Here is a 20,114-nt window from a genome sequence, read left to right on the forward strand (position 1 = left end):
CTGAGAATGTTTAGGATATGAGAACTGGCTAACTATAAATCTGACTAAGCTTCACAAAGTCATACTTGCGTCGAACTTTTCAACCGTTGCCTTGAATCTTGCTACACTGCAAATTTAGAACCAGGACCAAAACTAAAAAACGGGCTACATTGCAGATATATTAGGGATCTGCCTTCGGTAAATTGATTTCGAATATGGCAAGTACTCATACTAATAGAAGTCATACTTTACTAATTTGTTTCTCTTCTTTTAGGTTTGACACTTTTGATTCCATACATATTGTCCCAGAGGAAACAGTGGAAAAATTGCAAACTGAGAGTATTTTGTATTGGCACCAAGAAAGACAGTGCTGCTGAAGATGAATCAAGGTAACAGTGATAAGAAATATTTCACTTAAATTATACAATGTATTTAATAGTGGTAATTGGTGAAGCTGTTCTGCATATTGTGCTTTCTTGCCATCCATGCATTTTCAATTTATCTGTATGACCTTACTGGAAGTATACAGGATTTTTATATATTGCGTGATATTATGTTTAAAATGAACCATACATGTTTAGTTGTAACTCTTTCAATTAAGCAATGAAACATGATATTAAAATACACACACTTACTGGTATTACAAGTACGGGCGTTTTATGAACGAAGCTGTTAAGACAGAATCACCAAATTAAGTGCACAAAATGTGTATTGCATATTTTCTCACATTAAAATGTTATGTGTTATGTCCAATACGAGTTTAATCGTATATAATTTCAGAATGAACACCCTGCTGAGTAAATTTAGAATAGAATATTCTCAACTGACTATTATATCTGACCTGTCCAAGAAACCACAGTTGTCTACGTAAGTTATTCTGAACTTCAATTTGTTGAAAAGAGTTTACAAATGTTTTATTATTATTACCTATATAATCATATTTATTTGCTATACATTGCTCTATTTAGCGACAACATGATTTCCCTATGGTCTGCCCATCATAGATTTTCGCGATTAAATGCTTTCACGAGCGATTTGATAAGGATTGCAAATGTCTTTCAAGAATCGCTTGGAATAGGTAATCATTAAAATATTTTAATTAGTGTTCCACATTTTGAGGAAATTGAGATTCGCGATCTTTCGGGAATTTACTTGAAAATTAATATCCCTTAAGGTATAAGTAATGTATAACACACATACTATATATATACATTTTAGATTGTATTATTGGGATGCATCAAAAGACTTTTAGCACATCGCCATTCTCCAGGCACATCAACACATTCAATATAGAAATTTGTCTGGAATGTCGCTGAAATTCAATTGGAACTGCATACATCTGGACTTGTGATAAAACTATTAGGACTTTTGGGATACAATTATCAATTATGTAAGTTATTTTTAAATGTTTACCTTGTATTCTAGAATAATAAATTATTTGTTGAATATTACAACATTTGATTATTTATCTCGTTTTTGTTACTTAACTCAAGAGCATTGAATCGTATATATAAGAATCAAAATTTGAATGCACGTCGTTTAAGGAATTTTATAGTAGCGTGATTTGTCTGAATACAATAGGTATTACCATACTATGAGCGCGTGGTATTTTCATATTTGTAGGTATAAGGAATTCGAAGGTCTTATATACCAGTGGCGACTACGGAAAGAAGAATCCCATGACGAATTCATGTGGAAAATATCTGACGCCGATCTTATATGTCATAAAGAGAGAGTACGTATTTCTAAAACATATTGAATCGCATAATGGGAGCAACGGTATTACATACCATTTTGCATGGAAGTGTTCTGAATAATGAGTCGCTTTAAATCTAGGATATTGATTGATAAATCAAACGAAACAAATTGGAAATCCATTTCCTGGATTTGTAGTCATTGTAACTTCTGCTTGTAAATTATAATAATAACATGTGTTTTGAAACCAGTATATAATAATAAACTTCAATGGGAAAGCCAAACGAAGAAAAGTATCCAAATACCAGGATAATATGTATCAAATGCGTCAACCCATCTCCTCTTGCGTGCATTGTTTATTCATCAAGTTTGCATCTGGCCTTTTTTTGTTTTCGCTAGACCTACCGCAATCTGAGACTGAGAGAAGAGCTGAAAAGATATTCCACAGCCGCATCGTTGATTGTAATGTAAGTACGGATACTTTGTCAATTAGAAGCTTTCGGTTTACATTTTGTATTGTATTAGGTGATTGAATATGTATTATTCATTTCATTTATTTTAAGAGAGTACTCAATAGTCATCAAGTCATTTACTGATTTTCAAATAAAGAAATCTAAATGATTAATGAAAGTAACAATTCCTAAGATCATATTACGTTCTTGAAAAAGTCTCACCTTTGTGTTAGACATTTTGGTGAAACATTTTCAATCCAATTAAAAGAGTTTCATAGTCAAGTGTTTTTATTAGGTCGCTTCCAACTCCGAGAAAGGTGCAGTGTCCTGCTGGACTGTACATGGGATGGCTGGAAATTCTTACACGCGGCATGCCCCCAATACTCCTACTTCGTGGAAATCAACAGAGTGTTTTGACATACTATTCTTGATGATTTTCTTTGTTCCATTTGTGTCGGAAACATCAACACCATTTGAGAAAGTGGAGCTTCCAAGGGAATATAAAAACAAAGATTTATATAATATTTGGTAGAGTAACTATGAGGAAATACAACTTTGAACGTATCTGAAATCTTGCTAGCATAACATAATACAAAATGGATGAATTTATACTCATTTAGCAGAGTAAACTTATTTCATGCTATACATTTTTGTACTTCATTCTCATTTTTGCAGTTGTTTTATATACATTATCAGTAGATAATAAAGTCAAGTCATACATGTACTTCAAGAATGTTTTGCAATTAAGATTGGTTCATACTTGTCATTCAAGTAAATTAATCATTTATTATCCCATCGCGATGTTATCTCTATACAGCTAATATTTTATGTACGCCTCGTAATTATCTCAAGTAAGGACATTTTTTATGTACATTTCATAATTATCTCGTGTAAGGATCATCTTTTATGTACATCTCGTAATTATCTCGTGTAAGGATCATCTTTTATGTACGTATCGTAACAATGATATGTCCTGGCTTTAATAGTTTTTGAGTTTAAAAAATCACGTATACGTCAATAACAACTGTTTTTTCTTATCTTTTCTAATTCAACTGTACAAATGGTACTTTGTATATAAAACACGTATCTTCAGAAAATTGTTTGTCCTTTTTTTAAAAACTACTGAACTGATTTAGAAAGAGAGGAAGAAAATGTTAAAAATATTTTGATAGAAAATAAATTGCTTAAGTATTTTACAGATTTTAATTTAGCGAAGATCGAAACTACCTTATGTAAATGCAGGAAACGATGCTAGTCTGTCCCTCGTTGATTGTTACTTTACTATATACTACCAACCCTTTTAACAAAACTTTATTTTAAGAATTTTAATTCGATGATTCACGATTGCTGATAAGCGCATATTTATTTTAGTTTTAATAGAATAGTTCATATCTACTGCAGATTTTTAAAAGCTTATCTAAGGCAAAGGTGGCAAAAAATAACTGGCTAATGCCGACCTAAATTGGTAGTCCAATAGCAAACACCCGCAACTAATAAAATCACTGTTTCCCAACTGGTTAACTTGCAACTTCATTATTACAACGGTGACGTCATTGCTATAACGTCTAGTATTACAAAGTATCAGTTTTGATTGGCTGGTAGCTTTACATTAACGTTGCGCATCTCGGGTAAATGTCTGAAATATATAAATTTTGTTCAAAGACCATGGTGATAGTTGTCTATCTAATGACCACTGGAACTGTATCGCTGCACTTGTGTTCGTCTTTTAACAATGGATTGTTTAAAAAAAATAGAAAGACTGACACAGTCTGAAGACACACTCATGTAACGAAATGTAACATACCACAAAAGTGACGAAAAAAGACAGTCATTATGTTTTTTCCCAATTTCTGTTATTTCATACTATTTTGATTTTATATTTCATATTCAGCAGGCAGTACTGGTATAAAATGTCACTATATCGTACAAGCGTACTTTGGAATTCGTGGTTTCATTATGATGGTAACTCTCAAGTTTGGTTAAGTTTATATTTTTCAAACAATTCAGAAGAAATAAATACTAGAAATCGATACTTTAACGATTTATAAATGACATTTAAATTTAATCATGTGATGAACAATTTTTCTTTGTCTTTTCATGATTGTAAAATTGTAATCTCCGTTTATGTTATATGACTATATCGGAATGTAACTTAATTATGGACTGGAATAAATGTGTTCCTGAGGTCCTCTGTAAGAGAAAAAGGAATAAACTTACTTAGGATATTTCCTTCTCTCAACAAAGGATGTTTTCCTCATGTTATCGTTATTTCTATCCTACCTAAAACGTGCAATACAAAAATAAATATCAATCGGTATCTACTGGCTCTTTTAAGAAGGAATATTGCTTCTGGAATGGGGATATTATTTTAGTTTTCGAGTAACGTACAACTTTCTCATATACCCTACACAAAGTTTGCGAATGTAGTAATTTCCTCGCATCTGATAAAAAAATTTTGAAAAAAACGTAACCAAATCCAAAGAACCAAAGAATATAAACAACAAATTAAGCATGTACATTCTATTATGATAAACGTCCTTAAAATAAGTTGCTGTACAATTATTTCCAGGCAAAAGAGACGTTGGTTGCAGCTATAATTTAAACTTGTTGCGCGTGTAGACTAACGGTTATATAAAACGTTGTTGCACAAAAAATACAATAGACAGGTGCAGAACAAAGAAATATATATATATATATATATATATATATATATATATATATATATATATATATATATATATATATATATATATATATATATATATATATATATATCTGTGTCTGTGTGTGAACCGCCATTAATTGTTCCTTGAGTGAATTACCTTAGGGTGCAATATAAGCACACGAAAGACTATGGGTTATACATTCTTGAGTTCCAAAACAAAGAACAAGGTTCAACACGCCGTTGTAAACGAGGGATTTTAAACACGGGATGTTCTCATTCCATTTTTACAATGAACAGTATAAGCGTCATGCAAAGCGATTAGTCAAGATTTGGACATTCAGTTTAGAACAAAAATCATCCACTTAATAAGATGATCAAAGCTGTTGAATGAAAAACGTCTTCAATATATAATTACGTTTTCTCGTTCTCTCTAAAAGGAAGAAGACAATTGTTTACCAGTTAGCTGTGAACGCTTCATTTAACTCCCACCCCAACAGTTTTTAATCAACAAAATTGTTGTAATAATATTCACTGAAATTATGATTGCATCATAAGTTATTAACAATATATATATATATATATATATATATATATATATATATATATATATATATATATATATATATATATATATATATATATATATATATATATATATATATATATATATATATATATATATAAATTTAGGCTGGGAGGCATGACAGAGTTATTCCTCTTGCATAATATGAGAATGGGATATGTTGTCAGAATCTGCCCTTGGTGAATTGTTAGGTATATAGGGTGATTCCGAGACTGGCGAAGAGGGTACAAACAGTTGCAGCATCGTTATACACTGACTAAATATGGTTAACAGCTACTTAATTAAGAGAAATTCATTTTTCAAAGAGACTCATTGTATCTGAGCACACATAACTTGCATTTTTGTCCACGGGTATCTTCATCAGATTTTGCTAAATGTGTCCAAACGTGTGAAATATGTGAACGATGTACAGTAGATAGAGCGTCTGAGAATTGGAGAGGCATGGATAGTAACAAATAAGTACTAAATCTCTTACGCTACTTAAGCAAGTATTTATTGTTCAGGACTTATACAGCAGATTTACACTTCATTCTCAATAGTAAGAATCACATGTTATAAACCCCGAAAAATTGTCCATCTGCTACCCAGAGTCAGAGAAGGGTGAATTTATGGTTGTAAAACCTATGAAAATGTCACAGCTACTGTAAGCATTGCTTAAGCTAGTGAAATATATATCAGAATATATCCAGTCTACACTAGAAATGGAGACAATTAAAGAATTTAGTGAGATGTACTTATTACACCCTGCAACCTGCTCTTACAATTAAAGAACTATTCTGCGTATTACTTTTTAAAATTAGTCACAACTTGATCTAAATTTGACATCTTAGACAACAGTTACAACTAAGTGGTTGAGGTATCTAAGTTTTTGGGCTCCGGAATCCAAGGGCTGCGGGTTCGATACACTAGTGGGTCAGCTCGCGTTGGGTGCTTCTGTGTGACTTTTGTGAAGGCATTTGGCTCAAATTTCCTGGGTACGACGTCAACTATGATGTGTTCAAAGTGCCGTTATAAACCAGCTAGCTACCATTCCAACACAATGACACGCTTCTGCATTTCGTTTAAAAGTGAATATAGTGATGTTGAGTATTTTAAGCATGCAGTCTGTACATAGAAACGATGACTGTAGTTTAGAAATTCCTATCTTTGCAAACAATAGTCTTTACTCTGGAACAATAGACTTTACTAAGTAACAATACTACTACTACTACTACTACTACTACTACTACTACTACTAATAATAATAATAATAATCATTTTCATGTGCGCAAAATTACATAGAAATGTTCATTGCGGTTAATGTGGGATTTCAGAGAGTGTGCATACTAGGTACAGCAGAGATGGTATTAAAAGTTTAATAATGCATAGAAGCATTTAATATAATGTTTATGAATGCCCTATGTTAAGAACCTGTAAATAGATCAGTTCAAAAGACCTGAACCCGTCCTTTTTCTCCAACTTACCTAGTTACCATGAAATGGATGTGTCAATCATATTTCGAAATCTTTGGACGAGTATATGCTTACCTCTCCATGAAGCAAGCCAAGCACTCAACATATTTATTTGCAATATCATCATATAGCCGGCGATATACTTGTCAATTGTTTTAAATCACTGGAAGGAAAGCCGTTAAGATTTTACAAGTCTTTCTTAATTTCGAAATAAACCAGTTTTTGCTCGAATTCTTTTAATGGTGGCTGTTAAAGACCTTTCCAGTATTTATTGTATTCTGAAATAACTATATTTGTTAGTGATAATTCTTGACTGAACCGCTCCGGTGGCCTAGTAGTTAGAGCGTCCGCCTTGGATGCGGGAGGTCGTGGGTTCGATCCCCGGCCGAGTCATACCAAAGACTTACAAAAATGGTACTAACAGCTGCCTCGCTTGGCGCTCAGCATTAAGAGGTTAGTGTTAGGACTGGTTGACCTGGTGCCAGGATAATGTGACTGGGTGGGACATCATGCTACATGTCTGCGGCATGATGCCCCAGTGCAGACATCGTAGCGATATGACTGAAAAATTGTTGAAGTACGTTAAAAATCCAAATCACATCACATCACACTGACTGAGATCATAACATGGCATGATGAGAGTGATTTATACAATAATGAAATAATGATTCGATTTATAAAGGGCATTGAAGAAAATGGATGGTTGTAATGTACTCGAATCGATAGGTGCGAGAGATACAGAAATGCATACGTATGTTTACGCATATATATAAAATCGTAATGTTATTTCCGGAAACGAACATCACAAGATAGTATATGAAACATGGATTTAGAATATTTGTCAGTTTTCAATTGATAAAATTCTAGGGTCATACAGAGTTACTGATGATATTTTGATTGTAAATCCTCGCACGAGCCTGCGTCTGTGAACTTTTATATCTAGTTTAATAATAATAATAATAATAATAATAATAATAGTAATAAAAATTAATAATAACATATAAACGAAAAAATAGCAGGGAAAGCAAAACGGATGCTAACATAGGTAGTAAAATATTGCGTGCTAAAAGGGAATTATTATTTCGTTCAAGCTTAATGGTGATGTTGGATCAACTTTCGTTTCTTGAATACATTAATCAAATCTTGATTATTGAATTAACCTTCTTCAAGCCTCAGCTGTGTAGGATCTATGCTAAATTATAGTAATAGGCTGATTGCAATACAATTGTATTGATATGTTTTATATCTTTTTGTGTGAGAATTCATGGATAGAAATAACGAGACAAATGAAGATTGACTTTTGCATACATTTTCGCACGGATATTTAATATGATTCATTCGAAAATTCATGTACCACTTTGTATATCTTTAGCCATATTTCGTCCAACGACAACAGTTATCACTGTCCCTTCGTCCATGCATCAGTTTTTCACACTTTGATTAAATATTTCATTTGGGTTATTTCAGTCACAGTGTTGGGGAATCATGAATACATTTAATAAGCCCCTAATCTGAGTCTCAGTACGATTTCGAATGAAACAGTCATTGACAAAGGGAACGGATGGAATTATTACCTGTTATGAGAATGGACTCGCCTTGAGCATGAGGTATTTGAGTTTGTCCTTGTTTGTTTTGTGGGGTTTAATGCCATTTTCAGCACTTGATAGTATATACATGGCGGCCAGTTTATTTAGTTGAGGAAGAACGCAAAAAGGCCCCAGAAAGAGCCGGAAAGATACTGGCAAGCTTTCTCACAAAAACATGATGGTCGACCCAAGACATGACTCCAGTAAGAGAGAAGTGAGATGCGTAAGTGATCTGTACAGTCGAGCACCCTAGACTACTCACCGACGCTCTCTAATACCATTTCATTCATTAAAGTACTATCCCTTGTCGTTGTCGTGCAGCCAGGCATTCTTCCCTCCTGCTCCATCACAGATAATATGGCAAGGAAAATATATTGGACGCCTTTGATTTAGTATTTTGAGGGCCTGTGTTATACATTAACGTACAATGAATAGTTACCACCGATTAAAATGTCGGCAACATTCATTATTGATTTCCTAATTTATATTGACTTTTAACATATATACGACTCCAAATACAACTTGAAGGGAGAGTAAAAATCTTTGATTACAAAAAAATTGTATGCACTTACTGCAGACTTATTTAGTGGAATTCGTGAATTCTCATTAAAACTTATCTTTTGAACACATTAATTTAATTATATATTTAACAACAGACTGACGAAAAAGTACGTCATCTGCTTTAGCAATTCACTTACCTCTCGAAACCCTATCCCTCAATTTTCCAAAGATAAGGCTGATTTATTGTTTAGGATTCAGACCTGCCAAGTTAATATAATCAATTGACAGATATTACACGCCCTTGCCAAGGATTCTTCGTAACGTTGTCAGTCAAAGCGCCAGACGACCGTAAAATTCAGTGGCTCTGTGCATCTAACAACGGAATACAACACTGGTAAGAGTACCAGGAAAATACAGGGAATGTACAAAATAGGCTCCTCCCCCTCGTGCTCAACGGAAAGCTTAATTATCTTCACGTTGTAGGCATTCTTTAGATCTTGTTTAGCAGACAAATGGGTTTCCCGTTTTTTTTTATATTTGTGGCACAAATTTATACAAAAGGAGCAACAAATAACGTTGGTAATTGACGTCAATTCAGATCCATAAATATCCGAGAAATGTTCATATCAGCAAGTATGTATGTTACCATGTTGTTCAAAGGACCATGACGGCACTTTTTTAACAACAGTATAAAAACAAAATTGGTGCTAGCGCTGCCTGTGTTTTCTAGCTGTGTGTGCCAAAGACGAAAACAGTAGCAAAACGTATCGAATTAGCTGTACGTTTGATAATTCAGCCACAAGGTATTCAAAACTATGGATGTCAATAGACGATCAACTAATGAAACGACCAGCCGTGAACTATTGCTTAAAGAAGCGCGAAAACAAATGGAACTCCCTATTATCATTATTCAGTCAAAGGACTCTGATGCAGATTTAGTGTCGGGCATTATTGAGGAAAACACCCCAAAATCTGGTGGATATGATCCATCGAGTCTACGCTTCGATGTTGAGCCTTCTTCGGACAGAAAAACTTCAGCCCTTAAAATACATCCAATGGAGAGAAGGGTTGGCGTAACAGATCAAAATTTGCCTAAAATATCACCAAGGGGATTACAATCTTCTCAGGTGACCGAGACAGAAACGGAAAACGATACGAAAAAGAACGATGCAGAAATAACGCTTGGTATAAAAAATGTGTCACTAGATATGTGTTCTACTGACTGTATTGACAAAGAATCTGAAAAGACTCAAGAAACAAGTTTCGGTTTTCATGGTAGCATAGATAGTTCTGAAGAAAGAAAAATTCCTATAATATTGAATCATAATAATTATATGACTGAGGAATCAGAAGTGGGGCAGAGTAACCGACCGATTGAACATCGAATTAAAAAGGTGTCTTTCATGGAGGAATTCCATCCTGATCAACCAATACCTGTGCAGCCACGTTTTTATATTCAGAGCAGCACAGCCCCCAGGAAAATCTCCACTGGATCGTATGGGTACTATTTAAATCCGGGTAGCCGGATATCGTCACATGACACTATGTATCTCGCTCCGCCGTCTAGGGCTCATAAGATTTCTGTATTCTCATTGACAAGTGAAGCCAGCATCCCTGAGTCAGACAAAACATTCAATGATACAATAGAAGCATTGCCTCATGCCGATCATTATAGAGACCTTGCTGGTATTATTGTAGAGGATATCAGGCAGCGACCAACACTCTACCAACTTCGAGAGAAGGAGATTGTGAGTATATCAATCAGTCAGTTAGTCTCTCAGCTTCTATATTTGACTTCGTAACAAAATATTTGTCTTCTCTATTACTATTAGTAATACGAAAACTATTAACTCGACAAGAATGTCATGTCCTTTTGACGTTCATTAGTCCAAGAAATAAATATTCAAGCATAATATGTGGAGGGAAAATGCCACAGTAGTATCTACTGGATAGTCCATATTGGTTGTGCAAGGGATAATTCATTTCGACCATGCAAACAAGACGCATGCACACTACATATACGTATCTTTTGCAAGTGGACTAGACCTTAATGAATATCCCAAGGAAGAGGCAATTAGATCAAAAGTTTTCGTCAAACTATACGAAAACTACAGCAATTAATACAACGACAATAGCTCCTACTGTATACTGTTTAATTAAAGTGTTGATGATTGACATGGATAACATTTCAGCACAACCGCCAGATGTGGTAAAATATGGAAGCTGTGTAGAATGGTGACAAATAAAACTTTTAGGACTGTAAATTAAGCTAAGTACCCACATGTCTGTTATCTTACTCTCAGATTTAACAAAGCTGGCTATTATTCGAATCTTTTGGAGAGTAAAACATTGGTTTCGATCAGTTTTTTTCTCTCTCTATTCGTACAGAGTCTACACTACCATTGTCGAAAGGATCCAGGGGACTGGTCACGTGGCTATGTGACACACTTAATGAAAGAGCTAATTTTAGGGTAGCACTAAACTGCTTTAAATGATTGGCCATCGGGTAAACGTTTCCTTGAAGAGACTTCCATATTTTTTCTTTATGTTTCTCCGTCGTTATTTCCATTGTTAACATGAATGCGTTATTTGATGTCGTATGCATAAGTGGATGATACTAGTGCAGAAACACATTTATGCTGCCGAGTTCTACATTATGTTTTGGCTTAGATTGTGGATGACCGGCTGACCATTTTTCCTAACTCTTTTCTTAAAATTTGTTTTAGACATTTTCATATAGGAGCGATGGCGCCTTTTCATTCTCATCAAAGTATATGGTAATCATTTGTTTATGATTTGTCAATTTTAGTGACTGATTAGTTTTCTCTATTCTGTTTTATTCACGTTGATGATTACAGGTCTTTATTATCATAGATGGCGACTTCAAACGTTAACACAGGAAAACACTCTTATTGCTTAGAACTTCAGAAGACATGAGACATATTGAATTTTAAGTAACGTCGGATATTGCAACAAATGACATTAGTTCTGAAGAGTTACTCCACACATAATCTAACAAAAATCTAACCAGATACAGGTGTATGTAAGACATAAAAATGGATATAAATCATAATAAATGTTTAAGGACACTAATCTATATTGATAATTAAACATCGATTGTGTTCTAATTACTGCAGCGGATTTTGCGTAAATGTGTGTCACAGATATATGAGATCGAATCATTGACTCTGTTTGTAACCATCTTTGGCATATTTCATTTTTATTATCTGAACAATCATCAGGCCCAGATTCAAGACACTTCTTGGTAATGCAGTTACTATTATTAATCATTTTACTGAAGAATGCAGGGACAGCACTTTCCGTTCTGTTTGGTGTATATTTGTAATCCTCTAATTATTTCAAGATACCTTGATTTCTGTACAAGGAATCCGAAACGACTATACAGAGATAATAATTAATTACTAGGTTGACATGTGGGTGCGTCTCCTAGGCATAGATGGCTATACTACCGACACTAACATCATTTGTTGGTGTTGTGTTCATGTATAGTACAAATTCAAATTATATAACCTGTATGATTATATATATATATATATATATATATATATATATATATATATATATATATATATATATATATATATATATATATATATATATATATATATATATATATATATATATATATATATATATATATATATATATATATATATATATATATATATACTTGTGAACATACTTAGGTACAAACAGACAGGTGCGTACATATATACATACACGAAAACAGCTATGTGTAAATATAAATATTAACGTGTACCATAATGGAATGTGCGCTAGAATTAATTACTGTAGGAAGGGTCTCTACGTCAATGCTTGTGCTTGTCAAATTAACATTTAATGCTGTAATTAATTTAGTAGCTGTTTTGGCCTATTTTAAATATTGTTGTATGCAAAGCCTTACCACAATCTAACAGTAAACCTGTCGATATGTTTTAGTGTACGTGACAAGTCATACGAAGATCGTATGTCATATGAATATCGTACGTCATACGAAAGGATGTGCGTAATACGAAGACCTTACGAAGTCCAGCTTGGTTTATTTCAAGCACAATGTAAAAACTTGATGACTCACGACGATAACATCATCAATTAACATTGTGACTTTATATGTAATACAAAGAAGGGTGTTTTGGTAATTCAATTTGTGAAAATAGATTTGGGGTGAAAAATGAGGGACTCTTTTGTGCTCTGAAACATATTTTTTATATAGAGAAAATCTTAGATTATATAGTGAATTGACCAAAGGAACTTATTAAAATTGAACATGCAATTTTCCTTTTCTTTTGCGTATTAAACAAATCAGAAATAATTTATGCAAATTATCTCATTATGTCTTTTCTTTCGATATTCTACGTTTGGGTTATTTTAAATATTATGCTGTTCCTAGGGGGTACGGTGGAGTGAGTTGCACTCCATACCATTTTGGGTAGGTATGCGCAGCTTAGGCTGTCAAAAAGGTACCAATTACATCCCACAATAAATGTAAATGCTTACATCGATTGATGTTACACCCATAATGCAACCTTTCAGTTATATTTGCAGTGTGTCGGACTATATATAAACATGCCCATACAAAAGCAGAGGCTCAAAATCCCTACTCTTGTTCCCAAAGTTTACTTGCAGTCAGACGCCCACTTCGAAGTAATATGCCCGAAAATGCTCATTAACAATGATCCATTTTGAAATGTTGCAGCATTACATTATTCGTACGAAAACAGTTTTACATTGATACGGTTTCCAAGCATCCAAAATCACTGCCAAGAAAACTCTTCATAGATTTGAACCCCAACATCCAAAAGTTATTCATGCCCTTAATTTTCTTGACACTAAGTAAAATGTGACACATGATGTATGCATTCTTATCGTCATGAACTAAAAATGAATGTAGCTTAACGTGCCAAATAATGCACGATGTGTCAAGACATAAAGTACATTTCCTGTAAGACATTTATAATGTTGCTTGTCAACTTAACAGACAGTCCAAGATGAAGGCAAACATTGTTTCCCAATGACAAACAGCTTTTGGACTTACAGACCGAGAAATACATTCCTTTATGAAAAAAAAGAGAGAATCATTGTATATAATTACCCATACATGTAGGGAATGTAATGAAAACAGAATAACAAAAATTTTCAAAAATATTCCAGATTCAGATTTATAGCAAGAAAATAAATTCCCCATTCCTCCATAGCTTGTGAACTCCGTTAATATATCATCGATAAAATATGTGAAATAAAACAAATAGGCAATGGAATGAGTGCCCTTTTTGTTTTATTGTTTAAAACCTTTTTAAGGTCAATTTTTACTTATTTTATATGAACTGTTTAGAATATATAGATGTAATGCCTTGTAGTAATTGATATTCCAACTCATGGAATGATTTGTCTTCATCCATTTACTATGTTTCTTTCCCATTCAATTACGTCAGTAACGGTGTTTGAATAAGCAAACAGGGTCTATCTGACACAGTTTCTTTATATAAACACAGATGTTTACTTCTTTGAGTCCCCTCCGGCTGTTTGACATGTAGACATCGGAATTTAATCATTAATATTATTGGAACAATGCCTTCGACGTGCCGTATTCATTGTCTTGTTATGACAGTGTCATGTCGGACTATAGAGTATCTTTATCTTAATCATTCACAGAGAGATAATTTGGATCAACAAAAGACTCCGTGTACCTTAGTTTGAGTCAACAATTTTGATGTTCTTAGTCTAAAAAAAGCACTTTTTAAGGATATGATCCAGGCCATAGGTCAGAGAAGGGTTATGCATCGACTTCTTGTTAAGTGTCCGATGGGTTCGTAATATTTGATTGGAATATTTTACTCCCATATATAAGAATTGCTTTAACAATTAATAGCATGCAAACATGTTTATATTTATTTATAATAGTTTTCATTTATAACTGGCACACTATAATTGTCTAGTAAGTATGTGGTTTCATGATTCCCTGTCACTGGCCAAGTGCATGTGTCCGAATGACCATGCCCTGAACAGTGACTGTGATTGGTCGACAAGTGATCGCAATTGATTAAAGTCCTTTCCCCTTTAGGAATTAGTGGAACAAGTCAAAACAATAGACCGCGTACAAATGGAGGAAATATGCATAAAATGTTAAAACCGCAATAAAATAGACAAACCAAATTAGGAAGGATATGACAATACTGAAACAGTTTAGAAACACAATGTAAACAAAATAACTTTTAGCACCTTAAAATAAACCAGTTTTAGAAACACAATGTAAACATAATAACTTAAGCACCTTAAAACAAACCAGTTTTAAACCTCCCTCTGTTCCGTCTCACCACAACTCTTTTATCATTAAGCACCAAAGTAGTAGTTTTACAAAGTTAACCATAAAGATGATAATACAATGACTGTATAATTAGAAACAAATGCAACGTTTACTTTCAAATCAGGACATACACAAACATATCCTACTCTTAACAAAAAGCAGTGAAAACTTGTTTTTAATAGCACAAAAAACCCACAAAGGGCTGGTAAGGAAATATTTAACTTTCACATACCTTTCACTTTATTTTTACTTTTAATTGCAGAAACTGATCTGTATGATATATCGTTTTCTACAGTATAATTTATTTGAAATTTGCCCCAAAAGACTATTTGTTTATAAAGCAGAAAATACCATATTTTAGTAAAAAGTTATGTATATGGTTTTAATGGCAGATAAGCACAATCCTGGCTCTATAATAGCGAGCTAAATTTGGTATCAAAATATATAAAGGCAGAACCCTTACCGTAATTACCATTAAATAAATACCCCAACCGAAAGTAAATATGCGCCATGAAACAAAACATGAAAGATAATGGTATTGCAGGCAATTTCAAACAGATATACATGACACAGATACTATAAGAAAAAAAAAAAAGAAAAATGATTACATTACAATGTCAGAATTTTTCATGCACCATGAAAATTTTTAATAAGTCGTGAACCTAGGTTAGAAGATCATCCCGAGACGCATAACACGTCAAAGAGGTTGTCTCTACATGCCGCATCTTAAGATATGCACTAGGGCACATTAAGCCTATGTAGAATAGTCCCCGAGTCACTAGGGGGATTCACATAACACTTAAACCTATTGCACAAGAATTAGTCCACAGTGGGAACAAATGATAACAATCGAGCCTGTTGTACAACCCTTAGTCCACAGAAAGAACAAGCATCACACTTAGGCATATTCCACAACCCTTAGTCTACATGCTGAACAAAATATTACAATAGGGCCTACCCTACAACTTTAGTCCACAGAGAGAACAAACAGCACAGTCAGGCTTAATCTACAACCAAAGGTGGAACAAATATCACATTAACTAGCTGTGATGATACATAAAATATCATGCAGGATTAAAATAAGAATCATTTAATATCATAAGGACTACATATGATAATGTATGCTTTGAGTATATTTATGCAAGATAATTCAACACTAACTTCTTCTTTGACGGGAAATCATCATGCTATTCCATCTTAGCGGACATACCCTAATCAATTCGTAATGGATGATAAGAATAGTTTTGGAATAATTAAGCATTTAATAGGAGGCCATTATTAGTTTATATCCACTGTATTTAATATGTGTTAAAAGCTGGGATGTCCTATGCAGTAGATGATCTCGCAGAGAGACCCCTTGTCTTAGCTCTCTTCTCGCCATTTTGCTACGGACTTGGATACGACAGAAGAGTATTCTCCCATATATAGACAACCGGTTTAATCCCACCGCATGCCAAAATAGGGCCAAATTGACTTATGTCGGTCGTTACAACGGGTAAATCGCACGCCAGCCGTCAGCCCAGTGTTTTACCACATGTAAAGGGGACCAGTCTTATCCATCCGATATCGCAACCTTACAACCATTCGACCTGTCAGCAATCCCGGCTTCGCTGTCTCTGAGGGTCATCCGTCCGACAAGTCAAGTCGATGTGTTCAATGCTTGGTATTTATCTTTCGGGCTATACTCCCATTGCCGATGTTGCACCTTTCCCTCTAATTGGCCTTTATTCACTGAGATAACAGGGCTAATGGAAGACGACATTACCACTGCCAGGTGAGTGTGATGCAAACCTCGACCAATTTATTTACCCAGACACTATAATGGAGACAACTGCGTCTATCTTCAAAGCAGCAACACAAGAAATTTTTATCTTAGAGAACCAGCTCCCAGACTCCTTTTACACCTACTTGTATGCTAAATACTTGAGCGCCGATTACGCAGAGATCCTGAGTTTGGATGCCACGATGGCAAACATGGTCACCACGTCGTTGTTTTATAAGAGTGACTGTCGTGCGTTCAAACGACTTATACGCTGATGCTGAATTTAGTAGCAACATCGTCTTTGTTTGATCTTTAGCCTAGCTAAAAATGATAAAACATGGGAACCGCTTTGTCGTATTGCTAAGGTGTTTTAAAGGGTAAGGCACCACACCGTGACCAAAGCTATGACAGCGTCGTGCAACCATGACATAATAAAACGTTATGCATCGTTGAGTTCTCTTCACTTAAGTCACAGCCCGCTGAGGCTCTGTAATCAATTCCTGCAGATTTTAAGTCCTGTTGGCAGTCATACTTGGAAGTATTGATGCAACCGGCACAATAAATATGTCTTTAGTTCACTTTGTCTCCACGTCCATCTCAGGCTCAAATCGTCGAAAAATCTAGAAGAGGTGAAACCCCAACAGCAGCAGCCGTTTCGACAACAATCGACCCTTAGGCGGTTATAACCTCTTAGTTCTAGAAACACATAATAAAATTGAGATGAAGCCTAATTGATCATCCCCTAGATCACCCAATCCAGGCAATCATACTCTATCCCGTCGGGCTGCTTACAACGTGCCTTAAGGCAATGGCTAGTTCACGTACGTCAGGATGCGATCGACCTCGTTCGAGTAAATAAATGGGTGATTCAGGTTATTTAATGTGAAGTTTTTGAAGTTTGATTCGAGCCGGCTCAACAATTGCAAAGTCACGCCAAGGTTTATGATAGAGACTGTACGGCAGGCACATATTTCTGTAAAACTGGATGAATTTATTATAGGTCAGCACTTGAGAGAAGCATACATTTATCTCCCCATATTTCCTGCTTAAAGCAAGTTCCTTTGTTTCGCGTTCCAACAAACCTTATTCCAATTTGCGTCGTCCGATTTGGACTCAGTCCAAAAGAGTATGATTTTACCGACACCATCGATTGCGTCGTCACCTTCATGCCGACCTACTCTGCAGCTGCTAGTTCTTACCTGGACAACATCATCTACAGAAATATGGTAACTGTGATTCTGGTCAAGATATAAATTCTACTGTCTTTCTCAGGTCGGATTTCTTGTGAATATGGCAAAGTTAAAGCTCTCTCCATCTGAGCATTTCGTTCATTTAGGTATTAACGATTCGCCTTATTATAGTCTGCGCCGATTCCATCCTTGGTACATTGCACGAGTTGTTGAGCTAACAGAGCCTATTTCGAACTGGGAGACGATTAGTGCCATGTAGTGTTTGCAGGTCCTTGATCCAATAAATGCTGGAGTAGATATGTTTCACATTTGTCGCTTTTCCATATCCTCCCCCGCCGTCACATCGCAAAATAAATCGGAATGTAAATATCATAAACAGGGATTTTAGTTTGCTTGGTAAAGACATGTCGGTGATTATCGCAGAACGATTGGCGATATTCACCGTACGAACTTGTCAGCCTTTGGCAAGGAGAATTCACATTGGTTCCATTAATGTAGTTTAACTGTTCGAAGGTTCTTATATTATTTTCAGTTCCCTGAACCTAATAGTCCAACCAGTGTCACATTCAATGTTCTTGGGGACGAATTAGTTGACGCGAAGGATGCAGAGACAGCGGTACATAAACCAGAGACCTCAGCAGGGCTCAAGTTTGGTTGGATACGGGGTGTATTGGTGAGTGTTCTCCAATGGACATTTCAAAGAAACATTTAAATTAACCACCATGTCACAAATGAACACTAGTGTAAATATTCTGGATAATGTGCAACGAACTAAATCACATTACGAATATTTAAACATGTGCAAATATCAGTTATTAGTTATGGATTTACATAATGGGTTCTGTTGCACACTTTGGCTGAGAAGTTTTTCAGTAAACATTCAGGAGATTATTATATTACAAATCTGATCACACAGCTACAAGTATTGCGATATGTAGGATATATGCACAATGTATAATCAGAGCATGCTGGATTAAACGTTATATCATTGCTAATTAGAAAGATGTACAAACACTTCTTTACTGAAGAATAAAAACTAGTTATATAATAATTAATCTTTTCGCAGTCAAATATTTTAGAGATACTAAAATCAAATTTCTTTTTTGGAAGTACATGACATTTTAGAATTAGTGGAGATAATCCATGGTAGATAAAAGGATGTTCTTTAAATTTCCCTCACCCAAATCCCCACTCCATGCATGGAACTGTTGAATAAGAAACGGTAACAGGTGATGTACACTAAGAGTTTTGTTCAAATGTTGCAGCCGATGAAATGGTTCATTTTTAATATTTTATTACCCAGCGAATAAGTCTTCCTTTACAAACTGAAAACATGAAAGTTTCATTTCTTTCCAACAACAACCTTTGGCTGATAATACATGTAATACATCTTCCACGTTCAGAAATCGCGTTTCGGGAGTAAGATTTACATTATGCAGTGTCTAATTTTCAGAACATGTTACATAAACAAGTAAACTTATAAAATATAAATCACTCAAAGTCGACTTAAGCTTGATTCTCGTTTACAATCTTCAGATACGATGTCTATTGAGCATATTCGGTGTGATGCTATTTCTGAGATTGACATGGATTGTTGGACAGGCAGGTGTTGGGTTGGCCTCTGTGATCGTCCTTATGTCCACTGTCGTCATAACCATCACCACCATGTCCTTGTCTGCGATCTGCACAAACGGGGAGGTGAAAGGAGGTCAGTTAGGAATGATTTGGGTTGTTTTTGTTTTACGGCATATCAAAGTTTTGAAGGTGTTATTGTGTGGAAGCAAACAGAGTGTACTGCCCTTCAAAAGGAAACCCACACAGGGCGATAAAGAATGCCAGGTCTTGATGAAAATATAGAACAAATAGAAAAAGTAACTTAACTTAAAGAAAATTATGTACATGCATAATTAATGAGCTGTGTTCGC

The 20,114-nt window shown here is 34.7% G+C and overlaps 2 protein-coding genes across 2 annotated transcripts in view; both read left to right on the plus strand.

Moving 5' to 3' along the window:
• Nucleotides 1-3,223, plus strand: part of LOC149801637 (solute carrier family 12 member 1-like) — a 31,984-nt gene extending 28,761 nt beyond the window's left edge. The window contains exons 19-23 of the mRNA XM_089955907.1: nt 254-368; nt 760-846; nt 1,603-1,714; nt 2,074-2,141; nt 2,422-3,223. Of these exons, the coding sequence (XP_089812033.1) occupies nt 254-368; nt 760-846; nt 1,603-1,714; nt 2,074-2,141; nt 2,422-2,557 (518 nt within the window). The 3' untranslated portion in view covers nt 2,558-3,223. The remainder of the gene's footprint in view (nt 1-253; nt 369-759; nt 847-1,602; nt 1,715-2,073; nt 2,142-2,421) is intronic.
• Nucleotides 3,224-9,327: 6,104 nt separating this feature from the next.
• Nucleotides 9,328-20,114, plus strand: part of LOC149801638 (solute carrier family 12 member 1-like) — a 52,846-nt gene continuing 42,059 nt past the window's right edge. Inside the window, exons 1-3 of the mRNA XM_089955906.1 lie at nt 9,328-10,660; nt 18,722-18,862; nt 19,726-19,897. Coding sequence (XP_089812032.1) covers nt 9,728-10,660; nt 18,722-18,862; nt 19,726-19,897 — 1,246 coding nt within the window. The 5' untranslated portion in view covers nt 9,328-9,727. The remainder of the gene's footprint in view (nt 10,661-18,721; nt 18,863-19,725; nt 19,898-20,114) is intronic.

This window comes from Sinohyriopsis cumingii, chromosome 4 (genome assembly GCF_028554795.1).
Source record: "Sinohyriopsis cumingii isolate HCF-2022 chromosome 4, ASM2855479v2, whole genome shotgun sequence".
In the NCBI taxonomy this organism is placed as follows: Eukaryota; Metazoa; Mollusca; class Bivalvia; order Unionida; family Unionidae; genus Sinohyriopsis; species Sinohyriopsis cumingii.